The 24,553-nt window shown below is 44.8% G+C and overlaps 3 protein-coding genes, 1 long non-coding RNA gene and 1 pseudogene across 5 annotated transcripts in view; all 5 read right to left on the bottom strand.

The window, feature by feature from the left end:
• On the bottom strand, window positions 1-3,543 carry LOC110971742 (vitamin K-dependent protein Z-like). Its single transcript, XM_022222144.2, has 8 exons — window positions 3,345-3,543; window positions 2,843-3,006; window positions 2,741-2,765; window positions 1,806-1,982; window positions 1,607-1,738; window positions 1,462-1,532; window positions 1,248-1,389; window positions 1-1,169 (listed from the first exon to the last, which is right to left on the bottom strand). The coding sequence occupies exons 1-8, from the start codon at window positions 3,403-3,405 to the stop codon at window positions 412-414; spliced, it is 1,530 nt and encodes a 509-aa protein (XP_022077836.2). The 5' UTR covers window positions 3,406-3,543; the 3' UTR covers window positions 1-411.
• A 165-nt stretch (window positions 3,544-3,708) lies between these two features.
• On the bottom strand, window positions 3,709-12,133 carry LOC127530207 (coagulation factor X-like; annotated as a pseudogene).
• A 448-nt stretch (window positions 12,134-12,581) lies between these two features.
• LOC127532013 (coagulation factor VII-like) lies at window positions 12,582-19,646 on the bottom strand. Its single transcript, XM_051943013.1, is given in 9 exon segments — window positions 12,582-13,507; window positions 13,510-13,725; window positions 14,168-14,288; window positions 14,519-14,634; window positions 15,878-16,015; window positions 16,127-16,240; window positions 18,056-18,080; window positions 18,161-18,321; window positions 19,495-19,646. Coding segments are annotated over 9 exon segments (1,338 nt in total). The 5' UTR covers window positions 19,568-19,646; the 3' UTR covers window positions 12,582-13,133.
• Window positions 14,641-15,871, bottom strand: LOC127532101 (uncharacterized). 2 transcript variants are annotated; one of them, XR_007939355.1, is made up of 3 exons: window positions 15,701-15,871; window positions 15,239-15,331; window positions 14,641-14,960 (listed from the first exon to the last, which is right to left on the bottom strand). It is a non-coding gene; the product is annotated as an uncharacterized LOC127532101 (long non-coding RNA). The 2 variants fall into 2 exon arrangements; XR_007939356.1 differs by having other exon boundaries at window positions 15,177-15,300.
• Window positions 19,647-20,931: 1,285 nt separating the features above from the next.
• The window catches only part of LOC110970380 (coagulation factor VII-like), a 4,451-nt gene continuing 829 nt past the window's right edge, over window positions 20,932-24,553 (bottom strand). Inside the window, exons 2-7 of the mRNA XM_051942327.1 lie at window positions 24,393-24,417; window positions 24,135-24,248; window positions 22,377-22,520; window positions 22,176-22,282; window positions 21,983-22,103; window positions 20,932-21,615 (exon numbers count right to left, since the gene is read on the bottom strand). Of these exons, the coding sequence (XP_051798287.1) occupies window positions 21,014-21,615; window positions 21,983-22,103; window positions 22,176-22,282; window positions 22,377-22,520; window positions 24,135-24,248; window positions 24,393-24,417 (1,113 nt within the window). The 3' untranslated portion in view covers window positions 20,932-21,013. The remainder of the gene's footprint in view (window positions 21,616-21,982; window positions 22,104-22,175; window positions 22,283-22,376; window positions 22,521-24,134; window positions 24,249-24,392; window positions 24,418-24,553) is intronic.

The following is a 24,553-nucleotide window of genomic DNA, read 5'->3' as shown; positions in this document are numbered from 1 at the left end:
TTTTGGGTTCAGAGAGTTGAAACCTCATTCAGACATTTATTTTAATGTATTTATTCAAAGTCAGCAAATGTAAGTTTACACATTTCAAATAGAACTTCCTAAAGGAAACATCTGAGACTTCATGTTTCTGCAAATCATCGACCATAGAAACGTGTGGTTATTATCAGATTAAAATATCTAAATTCTATGATTTTAGCTTCAGTGAATATTTACTGGTTCCTCGGAGACCCGAGAGGAACTTTGGATCAGCTGATCGGTTCTCCAGAAGATGGTCCTCGATGTTAGTCTCAGCTCTGTTGGCTTTAAATAAACAGTCTGAAGGTAGCGGCTCAGCGGACCTCGGGGTATTGGCCGGAGGTCATGTGACTCAGTAGACCTCGGGGTATTGGCTGACCTGGGAGGTCATGTGACTCAGTAGACCTCGGGGTATTGGCTGACCTGGGAGGTCATGTGACTCTCGGCGGCCTCCAGCCTCGGTCGGATCCAGTTCAGGTACCGGGACAGTTTGGTGAAGACGAAGCCACCGGAGGACGATGACTTCAGCAGCCCAGTCAGGAAGGCCGTCCCTCGCTCCACCGTGGCGACCGGCGTTCCCAACAACAGCCCGTCAAATGACCAGCCCACCTCAGACCTCGACTCGGCAGGTAAGGGTTCCTGGTTCTGGAGCTTCAAGGTTCTGCCAAGGCTCTGAGACCCATTCTGAGCGTTTTGGGTTTGGTTCTGGATCCGGTGCCCTAAAGGTCCACCTGATCTCTGGGTCTCAGTGTGGTTCCCTGAAGGTACATGGGACCTGCTGTGAGATCTGTTTGGGCTCTGTTGGGTTCTGTGTTGGTTCCCTGAAGGTTGGGTCTTCATGCAGAACATCTTGTTACTGAGCGGATGTGAAATGTTTAAGTGCCTGCGACACTCGTCCAGCGTCATGTAGACCAGGTCCTGGTTCTGATTCTGGTTCCAGTCCCGGGTCAGTCTCTTGGCGACGCCGGTCCTCCCAGAATGCATCAGGATGTTCTCGCTGAAGTCCTTGGTGGGCAGGCAGAGGTGGATGAGGGCGGGGCCAAAGGGCAGCAATCCGTCTAGTTGAAGGAGGGCGAGGTCGTTGTCATGGCGATCCGCCTGGAAACGGTTGTGGAGGAACAGCGCTCGGACAGGGAGGAGGATCTTCCTGTTGCCTAGGAGACGAGATAAGACAGGTGAGTGAACTCTTATTGTGAAAATGAAGCAGGATGTTCATAGTCGGCGGTCGGCACCGGTGAGCACGAAGAAGTCGGAAGGTTTGGGGTTGGAACCAGAGGCAAGGAGGCAGCGGGACGCGGTGAGGACGGAGCGCCGGCCCAGAACCACGCCTCCACAGAGCTCCGCCCCCCTGCTGCTGCTGCTCAGCAGCGACACCTGGAGGCAGAAACAAGCACTATCTGCACCATGTTTGGTTTATTGGGGTTAAATGTCTTCTTCAGGGCTTACCTGCCAGGGACAGTTTCCATGGCGACAGGTGGAGGCGGCGGTGTCCGGAAGGCGTCCGCAGGGAAACTCCGCTGAGGACACAAAGACCTTCAGTTATTGGTCGGTTAGTGGGAGCTGTTTGTTCAACTTTTATCTTGAAGCCCACCTTCAGGTTGGCAGCTCCTCCCATCGCTCTGCAGCTTGAAGCCCGACATGCAGGAGCACCTAAAGCTGTGAAAGGACGCTGTGCACAGCTGGTCGCACGCCGCCGGGCCTCCAGTCGGACACTCGGACACCTCTGGAAGAGACCCATCAGTCAACACAACTAACCCGACTCTGCGGTGGAGAGGTGGGCGTGGTCCTACCTGGTTGCTTGTACTGTGGTGCGATGGGTGGCGGCCCTCCATCTCCCAGTTCTCCCGGTTCAACCAGTTCACAGAGCCGTCCGTGGCGGGGGGCGGGGCAGGAGCAGCTGAAACCGCCCACCATGTCGGTACAGTTCCCTCCGTGAAGGCAGGGGTTGGGTTCACACTGGTCACCGTCTCCATGACAACAACACCTCTTAGTACTTGGGTACAAGTACTTCATAATAATCATTTACTTAGAGTTGAAAGTTAAAGTAGTAAATACTCAACACGTTGAATCTCACTGTAAGTATTCAACCATCCAGTTTAGGCTGAGCAGAGAAACGTTGATCTGTTGTTAGTTTTTACTAATTAAAACAGTCGCTAGTTAGTTACCAGTTAGTTGCCAGTTAGTAAAACTAAACTCATCATAACAAACCATCCAAACTAAATATTGATCACTCCTACAGCTGAATACTAACGTGTTACAGGTGTGTTGTTCTTGACGTGTTATAGGCGTGTTGCAGTTGACATGTTACAGGTGTGTTGATGTTGACATGTTACAGGTGTGTTGTAGTTGATGTGTTACATGTGTGTTGTAGTTGACGTGTTACAGGTGTGATGATATTGATATCTTAAAGGTGTGATGTAGTTGATGTGTTACAGATGTGTTGATGTTGATGTGTTACAGATGTGTTACAGGCGTGTTGTAGTTGACATGTTACAGGTTTGTTGTAGTAGATGTGTTACAGATATGTTGTAGTACACGTGTTACAGGTTTGTTGTAGTTGATGTGTTACAGATGTGTTGATGTTGATGTGTTACAGGCGTGTTGTAGTTGACATGTTACAGGTTTGCTGTAGTAGATGTGTTACAGATATGTTGTAGTACACGTGTTACAGGCGTGTTGTAGTTGGCGTGTTACAGGCTTTAGTTTTCAGTTAAACGGAACTCACCGCAGTAAATGGTCCAGAACTTGATCTGTAAACAAACAAACAAGTCAGAGCGGTTTGATGGTTCTCGTGTTCTCGTGCTCTAGTCAGTCTGTCTAAACCAACCGTCTGGGTCGTGTCCTCGAAGTATTCTCGAGCCTCCTCGTAGCTGCACATCTCCTCGTAGCATTCCCTCTCCAGGTTCCCTTGCAGGATCTCCTCCAGCAGGAACCGATTGGCCCGTTTGGACCGCAGGAACCCGCCCACGGCTTCAGGTTCTGTGCGGAAAACTGACACCAGAACCCCACCTTACTGGAACTAATGATGCTCTGAGGTCCACCAATCAGACGCTCTGTGTTTACATACGTGTTTATTACACTAGATTCATGTTTACATATGTGTTTATTACAGTGTGTTCTATGTTTACATACGTGTTTATTACAGTCTATTCTATGTCTACATACGTGTCATTACAGTCAGTCCCATGTTTACGTTTAGTACAGTCTATTCTATGTTTACATACGTGTTCATTCATATATTTCTATCAGTCCAATCACCATTAGTTGTCTGTATGACCACCACTTTAATTGATTATTAATAAGTGATTGAATTATTGGTGAAGTCTTACCGTCTCCGTGGACCTGAAGGAAACATCTGAGGAGGCCGATGGCGATCAGAAATGCTGCCATGATGCCGACGACGACACACTGACTGCAGCCTAACACACACACAAACACACAACCAGTACACACACACACACACGCACACACACTCACACTCTGCTGTTCACAGCTCTGACAAACAGCTGCTTACAGTCAGTTAAACTGTTTAACTGCTGCAGATTTATTGAACGTCTTCTTTTATCTCATCTCTAATTGTTTATCTTCAGCTCGTCTCCTGAGTTTCTGAGTTCCTCAGTTCCTCTAAAGAGTTAACTCGGTTCTCAGGTTGTTCTGGACTTTGTTCAGGAAGAACTTCACCAAACAAGCAGCGACCTCTGAAACTGTTTATTTGAGGTAAACAAGGCTTCATCAGCAGATTAATCATTTCATGGGTTCAGGTTTTTTAGCTGAAGCTCAGAGATCCAGGAGCTGCAACCGATTTACACTGCAGCCCTTAGTTTATATTAGTATTATTATTATTAATGTACTGATCCACTCTCAAACTTTCTGTCCACATTTTTAAAACTGAGGTTGTGAAATTCATTTTTTCAGTAAACATTTTCTCCTTCATGCTGGAAAATCAGAATCATTTCATCCAGAAGTTTTTACAGTTGGACATAATGTTCTACATTAGTTCTAAAGTTCTCCATGATGCTGATAAGAAACGTTTGGTTCTCGGTTTTTATTTCATCTTCAGCTCATTTCAGGCAAAAACAAGAAAGACAAAACACAGAAACAGGCTTTTGGTTGACAGAAGATTAAAGACTAAACTAAGTTCTACTGGAAGCTGCAGGATTCAGTTTAACACGTGATGAAATATGTGAAAGTAGAACCTGTTTAACCGTCAGACATCTCAAACTAGAACCAAGAACTGGTTTTCGTTGAAGAAACAACAAACTGGTTTCATGTTTTTCTGTTTGATGAAGAAACAGATTCTTCTCCACGTGTTTCCAGCAACGGTTCTGCTGCCTCATGTCTAGAACCACAAAGAACATGTGAAGAACCGAGAGGAGAACCTAGAGAACTTCACCAGCTGCTGACTGGACCAAAGTCAACGTTGGTTCTGTGGCTCAGATATGATCTGTCCTCCAGTTGGGTACTGACGTGTTACAGGCATGTAATAGACATGTTACAGGTGTGTTGATGTTGATGTGTTACAGGCATGTAATAGTAGACATGTAATAGATGTTTTACAGGCCTGTTGTAGTTAATGTGTTACAGGCATGTAGTAGATGCATTACATTTGTTGTAGTAGACGTGCTAAAGGCATATTGTAGTAGCCGTGTTGCAGGTGTGTTGATGTTGATGTGTTACAGGCATGATGTAGTTGACGTGTTACAGGCATGTTGTAGTTGACGTGTTACAGGTGTGTTGTAGTTGACGTGTTACAGGTGTGTTGTAGTTGACGTGTTACAGGCATGTTGTAGTTGACGTGTTACAGGTGTGTTATAGTAGACATGTCACAGGTGTGTTGTAATAGACGTTTTACAGGCCTGTTGTAGTTAATGTGTTACAGGCATGTAGTAGATGCATTACATTTGTTGTAGTATACGTGTTACAGGTGTGTTGTACTTGAAGTGCTATAGGCATGTTGTCAATGTGTTACATGTGTTGTAGTAGACATGTTACAGACGTGTTGTAGACGTGTTACAGTTGTATTATAGTAGACATGTTACAGGCAATAGAGTATTACAGAAATGTTCCAGGCGTGCTACATGACCAGCCTCTTGATGGCGCTGTGGTTCCTCTTCCGGCGGGTTCCGTTCTTGTCCTGGGGAACCAGCCGGCTGACGCCCTCTCGGATCCAGCGCGTGAACTTGGACACCTGGGTGTAGATGCCGTACTTCCCATCGCGGGCGCAGCCTTCGCCCCAGCTCACGATACCCGTCACGAAGTAGGTGTCCCGGTAGCGTGTGACGTGTGGTCCGCCGCTGTCGCCCTGACAGGCGTCCTTGGCGATGGAGTCGTACCCGGCGCAGAACATGCGGGCGGAGATCTTCAGCCTTGTGGACTCCAAGCAGGTCTTTCGATCGACGTATGGAAGTGTGAGGCGCTGCAGGATGGTGGACGGCCGCCGACCTTCACCCAGACGCCCGAAACCGCTGACTATCCCATCGGGCTGATTCATCAGGACCTGAGAGGATCAAGGAGGAATGCCACGTTACCGTCAAAACCCTGCTGAACCTCACCTCAACTACCTTTGAAGATCATCTCCAGAAGTTTCAGAGACTCTCAGATTTTCTAACGATGTGCGGGAGCCAAGAAGAAATGCCCCTCTTCCGTAGATCAGGAAAGACCTGGAACCACCATGGTTATCAGATGATAAACTCTGGAACTAGTCTCCTCATACTCTAGATGTTTCTCCAGACGTTTCCTCTCTGCTCACTAATTCGTTTTTTGGTGTCTCATTTTAGACCTTCTAAATCCTGTTTGTGTTGTATAAATCTTCAAAATTTCATTCATGTTGTTTTGGACCTTCTAAGTCCTTGGGACTTCATTAAACATGTACACACATACGACTTCACATTTTCTGACATAAACCACAGCCGAACAAACATTGGCCATGTCCATGCTAAGCTAGCATCATGAGACAATAGCTGGTCTGGAGGTTCACCTTTTCGGCGAAGTCCTGCTCAGGTAGACAGGCTGGCAGGATGTACCTGCTGAACTTGATGGGCGTGGCCAGTTTGATGAGGGCGATGTCGTTGTGGTAGGTGTTGGGTTGGTACCTGTTGTGGGTCACGATGGTCTCCACCGTGTGGTCGACTTCGTTACTTTCATTCACCAACCTGTCAAACTCACCTGGAACAACCAACAGGTGAGTCTCTGGTCATTATAAACACAAATAAACTAATTCTGATGTTCAGACACTTTCTGAGAAGATCCTGACTCATTTTACCCACTGTGGACTCATTTTATTCCACTGTGGACTCAGGTTAACCCACTGTGGACTCATTTTTAACCCACTAGTGACTCATTTGAACCCACTATGGACTCATTTTAACCCACTGATGACTCACTATAACCCACTGTGGACTCATTTTAACCCACTGTGGACTCACTATAACCCACTGTGGACTCATTTTAACCCACTGTGGACTCACTATAACCCACTGAGGACTCATTTTAACCCACTGTGGACTCACTATAACCCACTGGACTCATTTAACCCACTGTGGACTCACTATAACCCACTGAGGACTCATTTTAACCCACTGTGGGCTCACTTTAACCCACTGTGGACTCAGGTTAACCCACTGTGGATCATATTTGCTCTCTAATCTCAAACATTTTGTGATGGTTTAACCCTTTAAGCTTCAGTCAATTCCAGCCGTTTTCAGTACAAAAATCGCTAATATTCTATTTTTAAATTAAAAAAATTACGAAAAATACAGGGAATATTGGACGGGCATCACGAGGTGCATTTCCTTGAAAACGACCGATTCGGGGATTTTATACCGACTTCAGGACATGTTTTGGACAAAATAGTTTACTGGCTTGTGTCATCTGGATGTAAAAGGTTGGATTATGGCCGTTTTTTGTGGAATCTTTTTTTTTTGTGTGTAGTAATGAACCAGAAATGTGAGTCGCGCTGTGTGCGTTAAAGCCGTGTACAGAGAACGGATGGATGAATATTCGTTTTTGTCGGACAAATGTGTTTTTCTCACCCGCTGTAGTAATCGCATCTGAAAGTGGTTTATACCGGCGGATTCATGAGAATCTAAGCTTTCCATCGGCGTATAGTGTTTGTATAATCGTGTTTGCACCCGTCGGACATTCTTGAAATTCCTATGCAAATTAGTAGGTGTACCGCCGGCGGTACACCTACGACGCACTGAAGCGTAAAGGGTTAATAATTATTGTTTTTCTGACTTGCTGAGTCACAGACAGAGCTTACAGTGTGCTGGACTGTGATTGGCTGTTGAACCTACCGAGCTTGACGTAGATGTACTGTGATTGGTTCATGCAGTGGGCGGCGGTCAGGATGATGTATTCGTTGAGGATTGTTCCACCACAGAACCCCTGGTGATCCTCATTGAGGAGCAGAGCCTGGGAAGATAAAACTCCATTTATGATGTACAATGAAGTTAATTGGTGGAAACATCAGCTACAGCTGGAAACACCTGATTGACTGGCAGGTGCTCCATCTGGTATCTGCTCAGCCACTTGAGTCTTTACCTGCCATGGACATTCTCCAGGTGGACAGTCTTCTCCGTTGACGATGCGAGTCATTCCGGCCATCTGAGAGATGATCCTCTGCTCGGTAACTCTTGGTAAGATGGTCTTTGCGGAGGACAGAACGTCCATGTCTCGCTGCTCAGTGTTGTTGATGGTACCGTTCAGACCCATCACGTTCTCCACCGTCGCATTGACCGTCGTCACATTGGCCGTCATGTTCCTCTCGTACCTGAAGACGCTCCGGATGTTTTCCGTGATGAGGGCTCCACATTTGAATTTCTCTGGAGTTGGAGAGAAGTTTAGAGGATTTTTGAGGAGTTTCTTCAGTGAAAGAACCTTGAGGTGGGATTGAGAGCAAACTGGAGAACATGGCTGCCATCAGACCTCCTTGGTTCCTGAGTCTCACCGTTGGAGTCGCAGGATTTATCGTCCGATGCTAAGAAGTATCCGTCAGCGCAGGAACACTGGACGCTGCCTCGGACCACGTTGCAGAAATGTTCACAGCCGCCGTTTGTGTTTTCACAGAGTTCAGGAATAACTGCAGAACAGAAGAAACACAGTTTAAACCACCAGTGGAGCACCTGGACCTTCTAACAACAGCACCTGGACCTTCTGTCCAAACCGCTGAACGCGTCAGGAAGGGGAGGCAGGGCTTTGCTCAGGCTGTGTATAGCCGGGGTGGAGAACTGTTGACCCGCACTGGGGACATTGGTGGACGATGGAAAGAGGACTTTGAGGAACTCCTGAATCCGGTAAACATGTCCTCTATGGATGAGGCAGAGCCTGAAGACTCTGGGTGATCTTTGTCCATATCCGTGGTAGAGTTTGCTGAGGTAGTTAAGAAGCTCCTCAGTGACACCAGGTGTGAATGAGATCCTCCCTGAGATGCTGAAGGTTCTGGACGTCGTTGGACTGTCTGATCCTCTTTGTGGTCTTCATGGATCTCAAGGATCAGCCTCAATGAGAAGGGTGTCTGGTTTGGGGACCTCAGGATCTCTGCTTTTAGCAGATGATGTCGTTCTGTTGGTTCCTCTGACCTTCAGCAGTACTGGAGCGGTTTGCAGCAGAGTATGAAGCAGTGGAGATGAAGATCAGAACCTCCAAGTCTGAGGCCATGGTTCTCTGATGGAAACTGGTGGATTGCTCCCTCTGGGTTGGGGGGAGTTACTTCACCAAGTGAAGGCATTCAGGTATCTCAGGATCTTGTTCAGTAGTGATGGAAAAATGGAGCTAGACATGGACAGGAGGATTGTTGCAGCGTCAGCAGTAATGGAGGCGTTGTATCAAACCATCGTGGTGAAGAGGGAGCAGAGCCTCAAGGAGAAGATCTCAGTTTACCATCCATCTACGTTCCAACCCTCACCTATGGTCATGAGCTCTGGGTAGTGACCCAAAGAATGAGATCATGGATACAAGCGTCTGAAATGAGCTTCCTCTGTAGGGTGTCTGGGCTCAGCCTTAGAGATAGGAGGAGAAGATCAGACATCTGGAGGGAGCTCAGAGTAGAGCTGCTGATCCTTCACCTCTAAAGTAACCAGTGGAGGTGGTTTGGACATCTGATTCTGATCTTCCAGGGAGACTTCCTTTGGAGGTTTTCTGAACACGTCCTCCTGGGAGGACACCCGGGGTAGAACCAGAACTCTCTGGAAGGATTATATATCTCATCCGGCCTGGGAACGCCTGGGGATCCCCCAGGAAGAGCTGGAAAGTGTTGCTGAAAGGAGGAAAGTCTGGAATGACCTGACCCTGGACAAGAGGAAGAAGATGGATGGATGGATGGATGGATGGAGACAGTTGTACACTCCAGCAGAACCTCCTATGGGGTTCCCTAGAGAAGACAGTTGTAGGTCTAACTCCTCTAATTCCTCAGCTGCTCTGCAGGATAAACTGTTCCACGACCATGAAGGAATGACACGGTTCCTCCTGAATCTGAAGTTTGACAAGAGATCACATATCTCATCTGGCCTGAGAACACCTCGGGTTCCCCCAGGAACCAAATACTTCTGGTAAAGAAACATCTGGAATGATCTACTGCCACCAAGAGAGTCTGAATCAGAAGATGGATGGAAGTTCTCCAAGACTGTGATGGAACCTTTATTAAAACCCAACCTCACCTCCAACTGAACCTTTGATTCAATGAATGTTCTGCAGCAGAACTTTTGATTCAATGAATGTACGTTCAGAGTTGTTCTCACCGACTTGGCAGTTGAAGCCCTTGTAGCCTCCTGGCAGTAGCAGGTGTAAGTACCAATCCCATCTTTGCAGCGTCCGCCATGATCACACGGCTGCGACTCGCAGGCATCGCCATCTGCAGGACCAGCAGAGCAGGTTCAATTTGTTCTGCTGGAGAACGTCGGTACTGCATCGCGTTCTCACCAGAGGCCAGAACACACAAACTTTAGAACTTGAGCATCTTTATGTTTCAGGGTTTCTGAAAGAACTTCCTTACCCACATATTTGGCCCAGAAGTCATTCTGAAAAAAACAAAACAAAAAAAACCCCAGACGGTTTAGAAAAACTTTAGAACGGATCAGAACATTTTAGTTTATCAGAAACTGAACAGACTAGGATTCTGGTTAGAACTCTAGTCTGTCTGTTCTAAATGTTGGATTTAGTTTCAGATCAGTCAATAAAATCAAGAAATGTTCCAAAACTTGATTTAGTTGAACCTGGTTCTACTTAGATGTTTTTAAAAAGCTGTCAGTGTGGTTCTACGTGTTCTGGTGGTCTGAGGGTGGAGGAGGTTCTTGTAGTGTCCTGTTGGTGTGGTTCTATGTGTTTTGTTGATGTGGTTCTATGTGTCCTGTTAGTGTGGTTCTATGTGTTCCCTTGATGTGGTTGTACGTGTCCTATTAATGCCGTTTTACATGTCCTGTTGGTGTGGTTCTACGTGTTCTCTTAGTGTTGTTCTGCGTGTCCTGTTGATGTTGTTCTATGTCTTCTGTTGATGTGGTTCTACATGTCCTGTTGGTTTGGTTCTATGTGTTCTGTTGATGTGGTTCTACGCGTTCTGCTGATGTGGTTCTATCTGTTCTCTTAGTGTGGTTCTGCGTGTCCTGTTTGTGTGGTTCTATGTGTTCTGTTGATGTGGTTCTATGTGTTCTGCTGATGTGGTTCTATCTGTTCTCTGAGTGTGGTTCTGTGTGTCCTGTTGGTGTGGTTCTGTGTGTTCTGTTGGTGTGGTTCTACGTGTTCTGTTGGTATGGTTCTATGTGTTCTGTTGATGTGGTTCTATGTGTCCTGTTGGTGTGGTTCTATGTGTCCTGTTGGTGTGGTTCCATGTGTTCTCTTAGTGTGGTTCTACGCGTCCTGTTGGTGTGGTTCCATGTGTTCTCTTAGTGTGGTTCTACGTGTCCTGTTAATGCCGTTCTACGTGTTCTGCTGATGTGGTTCTATCTGTTCTCTTAGTGTGGTTCTGCGTGCCCTGTTGGTGTGATTCCACATGTCCTGTTGATGCTTCCACATGTTCTGGGAGGTTCCTACCGTCTTCTCTCTGTTCTCAAGATCTCCCGGGCTTCCTCCCAGTCACAGCGCTCCTCTATGCATTCTCTCTCCATGTTTCCTTGTTTGATCTCCTCCAGGAAGCTGTTGGCTCTCCTGGACCGGATCAGAACCTGGCTGGCTGCCGGGCCGTCCAAGAACACTGGAGAGAGAACTGAGACGTGGATTAATGGGAACACATTCCTGCAGAACATGTTCAGTGTCACCTGGATCTCAAACTATCAGTTATTAACAGTCCTGATGGTGGAGCATGGAGGTGGTGGTATAATGATGCTAATGGCATTTCTGGATGAAGGTCTGAGGAGGAACCGGATGCAGAAGAGGAACATTCCAGCAGGAGAATATCCACAGAACAACATCACATCAGAGCTTCTCCACTAGAACCAAGTAGAACCAGAACGTCTAAAACAAGACGATTATTTTCCCAGACGAGTCGGAAGACAAGTCGCTCAGAATTACTTCAGATCAGATCAAAATGACTTTAATTCAGTGTAAAATGACTTCAATTCAGTTTAAAATGACTTCAATTCAGTTTAAAATGACTTCAGATCAGTTTAATTGACTTTGAATCAGATTCCTCCATCTTGGTCCAACAGTTTCCTCCTTTAGTTCCACGGAGTTCCTGCTGTGGATCCTGAATCTAGATACAGTAAGCTAATCTGTTAGAAGTAATCTGATTACTGTGAGGGGCTTCAGTTCCCCTTTATCTCAGCAATGAGATCAACATCATCAGACACAGAACGGATCCACAACCCTCCAGAACCTGAATGAGAACCCTCCAGAACCCAGATCAGAACCTACCATGAGCAGAGGCCGGCCGGAGCAACAGGAGGCCCAGAACCAGACGGAAACACCAGAACATGACGGACAGAACCTGAAGAAGCTCAGAGGACTGTAGAGTCTGACTGGAAGCAGCAGGAGGACGATGACCTGGAGGGGCGGGAGTCAGCTGACCTACTGGGAGGGGCTTATCTGGGGCTACCAGGAAGAGAACTACAGCTCCCAGAATGCTCTGCTGCTAACGTATACACATTAGAGAACTGCAGCTCCCAGAATGCCCTGCTGCTAACGTATAAACATTAGAGAACTACAGCTCCCAGAATGCCCTGCTGCTAACGTATAAACAGTAGAGAACTACAGCTCCCAGAATGCCCTGCTGCTAACATATAAACAGTAGAGAACTACAGCTCCCAGAATGCCCTGCTGCTAACGTATAAACAGTAGAGAACTACAGCTTTAACAGAGTTAAACTGCTGCAGCTTCATCAAACAGAAGAACAAAAAGGTGGGAGGAGCCTCAGCGCTGCAGCAGCCAATCAGCTTGATGAACCTCCACCAGGAAGTTCATCTGACCAGAAATGAAAACGTTTTATAGTAAAAGAAAAACAAACATGGAAACGGTCAAAATAACATACAGATAAATGAATTTAAAGCAAATTCTGTGATTAATTAATGCTTTAAATGTAGAAAACTGGACGTCTTATAATAACAAATCTAACTAAAAAGACAAACAGAAAGCAAATATTTCATTAATGAGTCATAAAAAGCTGCTTTATTGGTTTTGTTTTGTTTTTTGTTTTTTGTTTTTTTACATCAAACTGATTTTATTTCCATAAAATAAAATTAGAAAATAAACATAAACATCAAACATCAAAGATTCTGGTTTGTAAACAGAAAAATCATCTTAGCTCAAATCTGACCTTTCAAAATAAGAGTCAATTAATCATTAAATAGGAGCCAAGGATGTTTTCTTTAATTATTTTACCTTAATTACTTGTTATTTTATTATATTTATTATTAGAGGTTGTTATTGTTTATTGTCTTGTTTACCTTTTATATGTGTTATTTTTATTGTATTTATTATTACAGAATGATTATATTTATCTTATTTTATTTACTTATTTTATTTATTATTGCAGAATGATTATATTTATTTTTTCTTATTTACCTGTTATTTTATTATATTTATTATTACAGGATGATTATTGTTATTTTATCTTATTTACTTGTTATTTTATTGTATTTATTGTTACAGGATGATTCTTTTATTTCTCAAACGCGCTGACCAGTTTACATCTAAACCAGTTTCTGGTCCATCGGGGGTCCTGGTGTCACCGGGTTCTTCATCACTTCCTGGACCCAGTCCACCAGCGCGGCCATGTTGGCGTACAGCCCATAATACCCCGGCTGAGCGCAGCCCCGCCCCCAGGCAACCACGCCGGTCAGGAAGTGGGTGGAGCCGAACAGCGTGACCAGCGGGCCGCCGTCGTCGCCGCGGCAGCTCTCCTGCTGGCCCTGCAGGTAGCCGGCACACAGCATGGTACCGGTCAGGTTGAACTGGGCCCGCTGGGAGCACTGGGAGTTCTGGATCAGGGAGACGGTCATCCTGCGGAGGACGGGCGAGGAGACGGCGCTGCTCGGCCCGGCGCCAGTCCTCCTGCCCCACCCGACACGCTGTGGTACCGGACCTGGAGCAGCTCCCGCTCTGCCAGGGCCCGGGTCGGCAGGCAGACCGGAACCACCAGCCGGGTCAGAACCAGGGGGCGGAGCAGCCGCAGCAGACCCACGTCACTGTCACCTGTCGCCCTGACGAAGCCGGGATGAACCATCACCATGGAAACAGGTACCCTCTGTTCAGTACCGTCGTCTACGTCCAGGTTCTGTTCCCCTGGAAACGGAGGATTACAAAATAAAATGCTGTAATATTCATAGAACTACAAAATAAAATGCTGTAACATTTATAGAATTACAAAATAAAATGCTGTAACATTTATAGAATTACAAAATAAAATGAAGTCATATTTATAGAATTACAAAATAAAATGCTGTCATATTTATAGAATTACAAAATAAAATGCTGTCATATTTATAGGATTACAAAATAAAATGCTGTCATATTTATAGAATTACAAAATAAAATGCTGTCATATTTATAGAATTACAAAATAAAATGCTGTAACATTTATAGAATTACAAAATAAAATGAAGTCATATTTATAGAATTACAAAATAAAATGATGTCATATTTATAGAATTACAAAATAAAATGCTGTAACATTTATAGAATTACAAAATAAAATGATCTCCAGTTCTCTTAAACTCTCGGATACCTGCCACCACCGTCAGGTTGTCGGGGTTGTTGCTATGGATACAGTGGGCGGCGGTGATGACCCAGTCAGGTCGGACCAGAACTCCTCCACAGTGACTGTTCCCATTCAGCTGGACCAGAACCTGACCAGAACCCAGAGGAAGAACCTTAATGTTCAGGTACAGGTGAGTCAGCAGGTATGTCGGGAATAAAGTCAGAGTCTTCAGGATCATGAAGGTGTCTCTGTTCAACCTGGCTACGTCTCCATGGTAACTGATGCTGTGGAGCTAGATCTCCATGGTAACTGATGCTGACAGAACAGATCTTGATATGTTGAAGTGACTTCCTAGTCCAGGTGTGCAGGTGTGGTTACCTGCCAGGGACACTCTCCTGGAGGACAGTGGTTTCCTCCAACCACTCGGGTCTGAACAGCATCCGTTTGGTTGAGTCCAGGTTCTTCTCGAACCAGCTGACCACATGGAAACTCCACTGAAACAACAGGAAGTGGTCATCTAGAGAGAAGCTACCAGAACCTTTAGACACCAGGAGACTGGGGCTTCTAACCAATCGTATCTAACCATCACCATGACATCGTTGCAGCTACGTCCTCATGTGTAGAGGCTAAATCTTCTTCTATTCACATCTGAACAATCAGAGGAGAAAAACTCCAGAATTACTTTGTGTCTTGAGTTTGATCGTTATGAAGGAAACAACATATGAATGAGTGAATGTTAGCTTTCTAGAGGAGATACACCCAAATATTACTGTAAAAAACATCTAAAACCTGAATATTAATGTAATAAAACATCTAAAACCTGAATATTAATGTAATGAAACATCTAAAACCTGAATATTAATGTAATGAAACATCTAAAACCTGAATATTAATGTAATAAAATATCTAAAACCTGAATATTAATGCGATAAAATATCTAAACCTGAATATTAATGTAATAAAACATCTAAAACCTGAATATTAATGTAATAAAATATCTAAAACCTGAATATTAATGTAATGAAACATCTAAAACCTGAATATTAATGTAATAAAACATCTAAAACCTGAATATTAATGTGATGAAACATCTAAAACCTGAATATTAATGTAATAAAACATCTAAAACCTGAATATTAATGTAATAAAACATCTAAAACCTGAATATTAATGTAATAAAACATCTAAAACCTGAATATTAATGTAATAAACATCTAAAACCTGAATATTAATGTGATGAAACATCTAAAACCTGAATATTAATGTAATAAACATCTAAAACCTGAATATTAATGTAATAAAACATCTAAAACCTGAATATTAATGTAATAAAATATCTAAAACCTGAATATTAATGTAATAAAATATCTAAAACCTGAATATTAATGTAATAAATATCTAAAACCTGAATATTAATGTAATGAAACATCTAAAACCTGAATATTAATGTAATAAAACATCTAAAACCTGAATATTAATGTAATAAAACATCTAAAACCTGAATATTAATGTGATGTAACATCTAAAACCTGAATATTAATGTAATGTAACATCTAAAACCTGAATATTAATGTGATAAATGTCGGATATCTAGCTCTTCTTTGGAACCTTTGGAACGTCTGGTTTAAGTTCCTGAACTTGGTCTGTAAACCGGCTGCAGATGAACATGAACATTAGAACCCAGCCTCCTTTGGTTCTAGATAAATGTGTTCTATCGTAGATAAATGAAGGTGGAACCCTGAGCCACGCAGCTCCGTCCGTCTTCTGCCAGCTGGTACCCTTCAGAACAGAAACATCTCCGACGTTCTCCAGAACCGTCACAGAACTGGTCACAGAGTCCGTTCAGGTAGAGACACTTCAGAGAGTCCTTAAACACTGAGGAGAACCACAACCAGCATCAGTCGAGCATTAGCAGAACCTTAGCAGAACCTGTTCTCATGTGTTCTGCTTCCTGGTCAAACCTTCTGAAGGTTCTGAAGGTTCTACCTGTCTGACAGTACCGTCCCTCGAAGCCCTCAGAACACTGACACTCATACGAGGTTCCCATGTAAACACAGGTTCCGTTGTTCTGACACGGGTTCACCAGGCAAGGATCCCGACCTGACGGGACAGAACATCATAATATTAGATCATTAGAACTTCATGACATTAGAACATCAATCACAGAACACGATCATTTATAACTATAGAAACGACCTGACAGAACATCAGAACATGAGATCATTAGAAAATCAGAACATTAGATCATCAGTCATAGAAAACGATTAATTATAACTATAGAACCAACCTGATGGAACATTAGAACATTAGAACATCAGTCAAAGCAAACAATTAATCATAGCTACCTGACGGAACCTCAGAACATCAGGTAATTAGAACATTAGAACATTAATCACAGAAGCAAATAAATTTAACTACAGAACCGACCTGACAGAACCTCAAAACAATAGAACATCAGAACATTAGAACCTCTGAAAATTGAAACATTAGAACATTAATCACTGTGCTTGGATTAGGAAAATTTGTCTCTAGCCACTGTGGCTAAAGTGCTAGAATTTATCCACACTTTTTCAGAATCTGTACTGCGGCGCGCAAAGTTGTGGACAAAAGACAAGACAATTGAGGACATCATCTTGGGCTTTGGGAAATACTGATACAATATATTTTTCACCCTTTTCTGACAGTTTATAGAACAAATAATTAATCACTCAATTGAGAAAGTATTGGACAGATTGAAAAACAATGAAATGACCAATTAACGCCAGCCAAATAGCAGCTGAAAGCCTGAATAGCAATAATACAGGAAGAAAAAAACGCATGGGTTAACAAGTTGGGATGCACAAGGACCAGGGGATTGGGGATGAGGGAAGTGTGTGTGTGTGTGTGTGTGTGTGTGTGTGTGTGTGTGTGTGTGTGTGTGTGTGTGTGTGTGTGTGTGTGTGTGTGTGTGTGTGTGTGTGTGTGTGTGTGTAGCAAAGGGAGAGGGGTGTTGGTGGAAATGGAGTAAGCCAGGTGCAGAGAGCGAGAGCTGTAGTCTGAATCCTTTTTTCTGATTGGCTGAGTGTGCATCTATTAATGATCGGAAGCATTCGGCTCGTTCCGGTTATACTCGGTAGCGCTCCTCAGTAAAGGAGACGCGGTTTGTTATTTTCCTTAATTATCGCTCTGCAAATTACGAAAAGTTGTAAGTTAACCTTTTTTTCACATTTATTAGGCAAAATTAGCTTCGCCACCGTGGCTAAACATGCTAAAATGGCTTCGCCATCCTGAGGAAGGCTTCGCCTTTGGAGAAGTGGCAAATGGCTAGCGCAAGCACAGAATCATAGAAAATAATTAATCATAACAACAGAACTGACAGAACCTCAGAACATGAACCATAGAGAACAATAAGTTTCTAGTGTCTCTGTGGTGGTTCTGTCTCCTTGTCCTGTCGATGTTCTTCTATCTCCATGGTTCTTCAGGTGTTAAACCTGAACTGATGGTATCTCCTCATCCTTCTGTTCATGTTCTCAGTCATCCAGTTCCTGGAGATGGTAGGAGCAACTGGAGGTTCTGGAAACATCTTCCAGAACCTCCAGTTGGTTCCTTCTGAAGCTCCTACTATCTCATCCTGTAGATGTTCTTCTATCTCCATGGTTCCAGAGGTTCCTCTCTACTCTGCTGTAGAACCCCTCTGTGATGTGTTCAAGGACCGTTGGACTGTTGGCCTGCTGATCTGCTGATCCTTTGTGTTTTCCTTTGTGTTCTGCTGACTCATCGGATGGTTCTGGTGTTCTTCAGATATCTGCTGGGTGTTTGGTGGTTGAAGGTTCAACTTTGAGTCAAAGTTGATCAGAGATATGACTCTGAAAACAAACTGCTGCAGACAGAACAATTGAGAACCAGGAAGAACTAACAACAGACGGAGGTACTTACGTTCATATGTGAGCCAGAACTGCCTCTGGAGAACCAACAGAACATAGTTAAGTATTATGCTATGTTATGGTTCTGCTGTTAAACTAGAACCAGAACGTTTCTGACCGTCTTGTCGTCGTTCTCGAACACCTCTCTGGCCTCCTCGTAGTCACAGATCTCCTCGATGCATTCTCGTTCTAGGTTTCCCTGTTTCAGCTCCTCCAGGAAGCCGCTGTTGGCTCGGCGGCGCCGCAGAACTGAGTCGGCCTTGGGCTTCTGGAGGAACACTGGAACAGAGAACATTTTGGTTTAAAGACCTCAGGAACAAGGAGGAACCCTGGAACATGTAAACCTGAACCGGAAGCCTTAATGCTGACATGACAAACTGATCCCAGTCCAGTCTGATCTCCAGTAGACCAGTAGAACCACATTAGAACCACCTCTAAAGAACCACAACTCCTAATGGTTCCTGACGTTCACATTTAAGGAATAATCTTTTTACTAAACATCCTCAACAACCTGAAATTTATCCAGAAAAATATATTCAGTTTCATCAACATCCTCAGTTTATCATTTCCACATTACAACTTCCAGATCACAGAGTGTCTACAAAGGAACACAACATTTAGTCACCTGGAACTGAACCATGGAGGATTTACTGGAGGATCACAAAAAAGACCAAAAAACACAAAATACAACAAAAATGACGAAAAAAAAACGAGACAAAAAACAAAAGTCAGAAAACAAAAGACACAAAGCAACAAAACCAAGACAAAATATTCCAAAAATGAGACACAAAAAGAAAAAAGAGAAATCTAGTATTTTACTTTCTGATCCAAACAACTTGTCATGGTCTAGAAATGGTTTTAAATTTATAGTTTTACTAATTTACAATCTGCAGTTAATGTCTTCTCTGGAATTTTTACACTTTGAGGGCCAGATTGGACCCTTTGGAGGACCTGATTGGACCCTATGGAGGACCTGATTGGACCCTATGGAGGACCTGATTGGACCCTCTGGAGGACCTGATTGGACCCTATGGAGGACCTGATTGGACCCTCTGGAGGACCTGATTGGACCCTATGGAGGACCTGATTGGACCCTATGGAGGACCTGATTGGACCCTCTGGAGGACCTGATTGGACCCTATGGAGGACCTGATTGGACCCTATGGAGGACCGCTTTTGGCCTGTGGACCACATGTTGGACACCCTGGTTTCCTGTGTCCACATTCAGCTTTTTAGAAACTGCAGCTGGAGATTTATTTTCATGATAAACTCTCTTGAAACCCAAAGATAACAAAGCAGAGCTGAACATCTTACACAGAATGTTTACTGTAGAGTGATCAATAAATTCAGTCTTTGACCTCAAACACAGATTTAGAACACAGAAGGAGGATTTTTCTGCTCAAAACAGAAACCAGAGAAAACAAGATAACAGTTTTAGTTTCATGTTCAGACCTGCAGCAGCAGCAGAGAAACCCAGAACCACCAGAACCACCAGGAACCCGAAACAGCTCCTCGTCAGCAGCATGACGGCAGATCTAACCCCAACCTAACCCTCCACCGCAACCACAGGGTTTATTCAGGCCCCGCCCACCCACTATGCACCGCCCACAGACAGCTAGTTAAGACCCGCCCACCGAGCTGTCACTTGGCCCCGCCCACTGACCCTCTGAATCATGAAAACAACAAGATCAGTAAACAAAGGAGGACATGGGTTCTCCGAAGAACCTAAACAGCTGAAATAATCAACTTTAATCATTAATCTGATTGTAAATCATCGTTTATTGTTTATTATCTAAGCTTTATCTGTTGATTTTAGATTAAACGCAGAATTTAATGGTTCTGGATTGTTCTCCTGATATCCACTGAAATCCATATTATTGTGTATCTGTGATGAGACAGGACCCAGTCAGGCTGGTGCACATCTTTCAAGAGGTGGCAGGAGTTGGTAGTGACAGACATGGTTTAGACCTTTCTGCTAATACATGGATCATTGTGATGGTGGAACCTGGGTTCTAGTTAGAACATTTTGGATCATTGTGATGGTGGAACCTGGGTTCTAGTTAGAACATTGTGGATCATTGTGATGGTGGAACCTGGGTTCTAGTTAGAACATTGTGGATCATTGTGATGGTGGAACCTGGGTTCTAGTTAGGACATTTTGGATCATTGTGATGGTGGAACCTGGGTTCTAGTTAGAACATTTTGGATCATTGTGATGGTGGAACCTGGGTTCTAGTTAGAACATTGTGGATCATTGTGATGGTGGAACCTGGGTTCTAGTTAGAACATTGTGGATCATTGTGATGGTGGAACCTGGGTTCTAGTTAGTTAGTTAGTCTACTAACACCTGGTTTGTCTTTGGTCAATATGTTTTAAAGAGGTAATATTTTACCCTGTGTATAACTTTAGGAACTGTTGGCATGTTATTTGATATTTTAACATATTTATATAATTGTCTACCTGAGAAGGTTTTTCTTTTTTCTTTTTCTTTTTTTTTTGGAGGCTGTCTTCTCTCAAATCCCTTGAGGGATTTTTGGCAACCCTCCTTCACACTTTTAATGTAAGAAATGCGAATTGTTTGTTTAACTTTGTGTGTGAAAAATAAATCAAATCAAATCAAATCAAACCTAGTAAATCATTGTGATGGTGGAACCTGAGTTCTGGTTAGAACCTTGTGGATCATTGTGATTGTGGAATCTGGGTTCTAGTTAGAACATTGTGGATCGTTGTGATGGTGGAACCTGGGTTCTAGTTAGAACCTTGTGGATCATTGTGATGGTGGAACCTAAGTTCTGGTTAGAACCTTGTTGATCATTGTGATGGTGGAACCTGGATTCTAGTTAGAACCTTGTGGATCATGTTGATGATTTTTTTAATAAACTCTCAGAGTCGTTGAAATACTTCTTTAATCAGTCGATCAATCGATCAGGAACAGTCAATAACTCATTAGTAGTCGGTTCTCTTCCGTCCCTCAGCTGGTTCTGTTGGCTGCTGGAGCCTGGGTGTGGTTCCTGGGTGGTTCTGTTGGTTCTGTGGCTGCGGTGTGGTTGTGGATCCAGTCCAGGTAGTTGGAGACGCGGGTGTAGATGCCGTAGTTCCCGGGTCGGGCGCATCCCTTTCCCCAGCTGACGATGCCCAGCAGGAACGTGGTGTTCTTGTAGCGGGTCACCAGTGGACCGCCGCTGTCACCTTTACACGAGTCCTGTCGGCCGTCGAAATACCCGGCACAGAACATGTTCTGGGTCAGCACCACGCCGCTCTGCTCCACGCAGTCCTGTGTCCGGATGCGAGGAACCTGGAGGCGGCGCAGCAGGTGGGAGGTGGGACCGTTCTCACTGCGACGCCCCCAACCGCTGACAGTGTGCAGACGGACCGCCCACAGCTCCCGGTTGGCCAGTGGCCGGGTCGGCAGGCAGGCCGGAATGGAGAACGGCGTGAAGACGATGGGAGAACCCAGACGCAGCAGAGCGATGTCGTTATCGGCCGTTCTGGGCTGGTAATCCTCGTGCATGATGATCTCTGAGACCTGGACCTCCTGCTCGCTGCCTTCATGGACCTCCGTGTTGTGTTCTCCTGCAGATCAAAACAGAACATCAGCCATCTTCAGGGTCTTACTGGAGAACATACCCTCAAAAAGATCCTATCAATATTAAGGACTGAAGGTTCTACTGTAGATTAAAGACCAGGTGAAGGTTCTGCTGTAGATTAAAGACCAGGTGAAGGTTCTGTAGATTAAAGACCAGGTTTGTGTGTTTGTTTGTTTTATTAAGATCCTCTATTAGCTTTTGCAAAGCAACAGCTATTTTTCCTGGGGTCTTCATAATTTCATTTGTGACAACACCAAAAGCAACATGTACACAAGGTTCTATTGTGGATTAAAGACCAAGTGAAGGTATTTTCCTGGTTCTGGACTCTCTAACGGGTTCTTCAGGATTCATACCTGCGACCACCTTCAGGAACTGGATCTCGGTGTTCTCCAGGCAGTGCGACGCCGTAAGGATCCAGGTGGGTTTAAGGATCATTCCTCCACAGAACCCTTTGCCTTTGTAGAGCAGCAGAACCTTCAAACAGAACCAGCAGCAGTGAAGACTGTGGTTCTGCTGGATCAGAACTTGCAGCAGAACTCAGCCTACCTGCCACGGACATTCCCCTCTCGGACACTCGGTACCGCCAACGATCCGCAGATGGTTCTCCTTCTTTTCTCCCCCAAGAACCGGAACCATGCCGCACGCTATGGACTCTGCACCAACAACAACAACACAGCTGATGAGCCTTCTGTTTTGATGATCTCACCATGTTCTAGCAGTTCTATAGAACCTCAGTGGATGTTCTACCTTCAGCCTTGCAGTTCCGTCCGTCCTCATCCAGGAAGTATCCATCTGCACACGAGCAGTTCAGTCTCCGTCCGTCCACGTCCTCCTCACAGAAATGTTCACAGCCTCCGTTCTCCAGGTCGCATCTGTCGGTGTCCTGGAACTCTGAGAACATCTTACATTAAACCTGAAGAACTCGGAGAACATCTGAGATTAAACCTGAAGAACTCTGACATCTTCAGATCTGTTGTGTGTGTGTTGTGCGTCTCTGTGTGTTGTGTGTCTGTTGTGCGTCTCTGTGTGTTGTGTGTGTGTTGTGCGTCTCTGTGTGTTGTGTGTCTGTTGTGCGTCTCTGTGTGTTGTGTGTGTTGTGCGTCTCTGTCTGTTGTGTGTCTGTTGTGCGTCTCTGTGTGTTGTGTGTCTGTTGTGCGTCTCTGTGTGTTGTGTGTCTGTTGTGCGTCTCGTGTCTGTTGTGTGTCTGTTGTGCGTCTCTGTGTGTTGTGTGTGTGTTGTGCGTCTCTGTGTATTGTGTGTTTGTTGTGCGGTCTCTGTGTGTTGTGTGTGTGTTGTGCGTCTCTGTGTGTTGTGTGTGTGTTGTGCGTCTCTGTGTGTTGTGTGGTCTGTTGTGCGTCTCTGTGTGTTGTGTGTTGTGTTGTGGCGTCTCTGTGTGTTGTGTGGTCTGTTGTGCGTCTCTGTGTGTCGGTGTCTGTTGTGCGTCTCTGTGTGTTGTGTGTGTGTTGTGCGTCTCTGTCTGTTGTGGTGTGTTGGTTGTGTCTCTGTGTGTTGTGTATGTGTTGTGCGTCTCTGTGTGTTGTGTGTGTGTTGTGCGTCTCTGTGTGTTGTGTGGTCTGTTGTGCGTCTCTGTGTGTTGTGTGTGTGTTGTGCGTCTCTGTGTGTTGTGTGTCTGTTGTGCGTCTCTGTGTGTTGTGTGTGTGTTGTGCGTCTCTGTGTGTTGTGTGTCTGTTGTGCGTCTCTGTGTTGTCGTGTGTCTGTTGTGCGTCTCTGTGTGTTGTGTGTGTGGTTGTGCGTCTCTGTCTGTTGTGTGTGTGTTGTGTGTCTCTGTGTTTTGTGTATGTGTTGTGCGTCTCTGTGTGTTGTGTGTCTGTTGTGCGTCTCTGTGTGTTGTGTGTGTGTTGTGCGTCTCTGTGTGTTGTGTGTCTGTTGTGCGTCTCTGTGTGTCGTGTGTCTGTTGTGCGTCTCTGTGTATTGTGTGTCTGTTGTGCGTCTCTGTGTGTTGTGTGTGTGTTGTGCGTCTCTGTGTGTTGTGTGTCTGTTGTGCGTCTCTGTGTGTTGTGTGTGTGTTGTGCGTCTCTGTGTGTTGTGTGTCTGTGTGCGTCTCTGTGTGTCGTGTGTCTGTTGTGCGTCTCTGTGTGTCGTGTGTCTGTTGTGCGTCTCTGTGTGTTGTGTGTGTGTTGTGCGTCTCTGTGTGTTGTGTGTCTGTTGTGCGTCTCTGTGTGTCGTGTGTCTGTTGTGCGTCTCTGTGTGTTGTGTGTGTTGTGCGTTCTCTGTGTGTTGTGTGTCTGTTGTGCGTCTCTGATGTGTCGCTGTGTCTGTTGTGCGTCTCTGTGTGTCGTGTGTCTGTTGTGCGTCCTCTGTGTGTCGTTGTGTCTGTTGTGCGTCTCTGTGTGTTGTGTGTGTTGTGCGTCTCTGTGTGTTGTGTGTCTGTTGTGCGTCTCTGTGTGTCGTGTGTCGTTGTGCGTCCTCTGTGTGTCGTGTGTCTGTTGTGCGTCTCTGTCTGTTGTGTGTGTGTTGTGCGTCTCTGTCTGTTGTGTGTCTCACCCAGCTCACAGTTGATTCCACTGTATTGAGGTAAACAGCTGCAGATGTAAGAACCAGAATGAGTCGAACAACTTCCTCCGTTTAGACACGGTGCAGACCCACAACTGTCTGGGACTAAAACACAACAATAACACAATCACACAACAGTAACACAGTCACACAACAGTAACACAAGAGGAACACAACCGCTAACTCTCCAGTTACCGAGTGTTAATATTTGTGTTGACTGATTTTCTAATGAAGTTAAACTGAACTTACTGTTGTACAACTTCCAAAACTCGTCCTGAAGGAAACACAAACACAGTCAGCACACACTGACACACAACAGCTACACAACTTCTGGTACCGCTACTAAGTTCTGGTACCGTTACTACGTTCTAGTACCGCTACTAAGTTCTGGTACCAGTACAAAGTTCTTG

The sequence above is a fragment of the Acanthochromis polyacanthus genome, chromosome 22, assembly GCF_021347895.1.
Source record: "Acanthochromis polyacanthus isolate Apoly-LR-REF ecotype Palm Island chromosome 22, KAUST_Apoly_ChrSc, whole genome shotgun sequence".
Taxonomy (NCBI): domain Eukaryota; kingdom Metazoa; phylum Chordata; class Actinopteri; family Pomacentridae; genus Acanthochromis; species Acanthochromis polyacanthus.
Note: the sequence above shows the minus strand (reverse complement) of the source record. Positions and strands in the feature narration are given on the sequence as shown.

Excerpts from the sequence above, each read along its gene's own strand:
- LOC110971742 (XM_022222144.2), bottom strand. The coding sequence starts at position 3,405 with ATGGCAGCATTTCTGATCGCCATCGGCCTCCTCAGATGTTTCCTTCAG. Across the intron at positions 2,766-2,842 it reads TCGAGGACACGACCCAGACG|ATCAAGTTCTGGACCATTTA; the intron begins GTTGGTTTAGAC and ends GTTTGTTTACAG. Across the intron at positions 1,170-1,247 it reads CGACTTCTTCGTGCTCACCG|GCAACAGGAAGATCCTCCTC; the intron begins GTGCCGACCGCC and ends CTCGTCTCCTAG.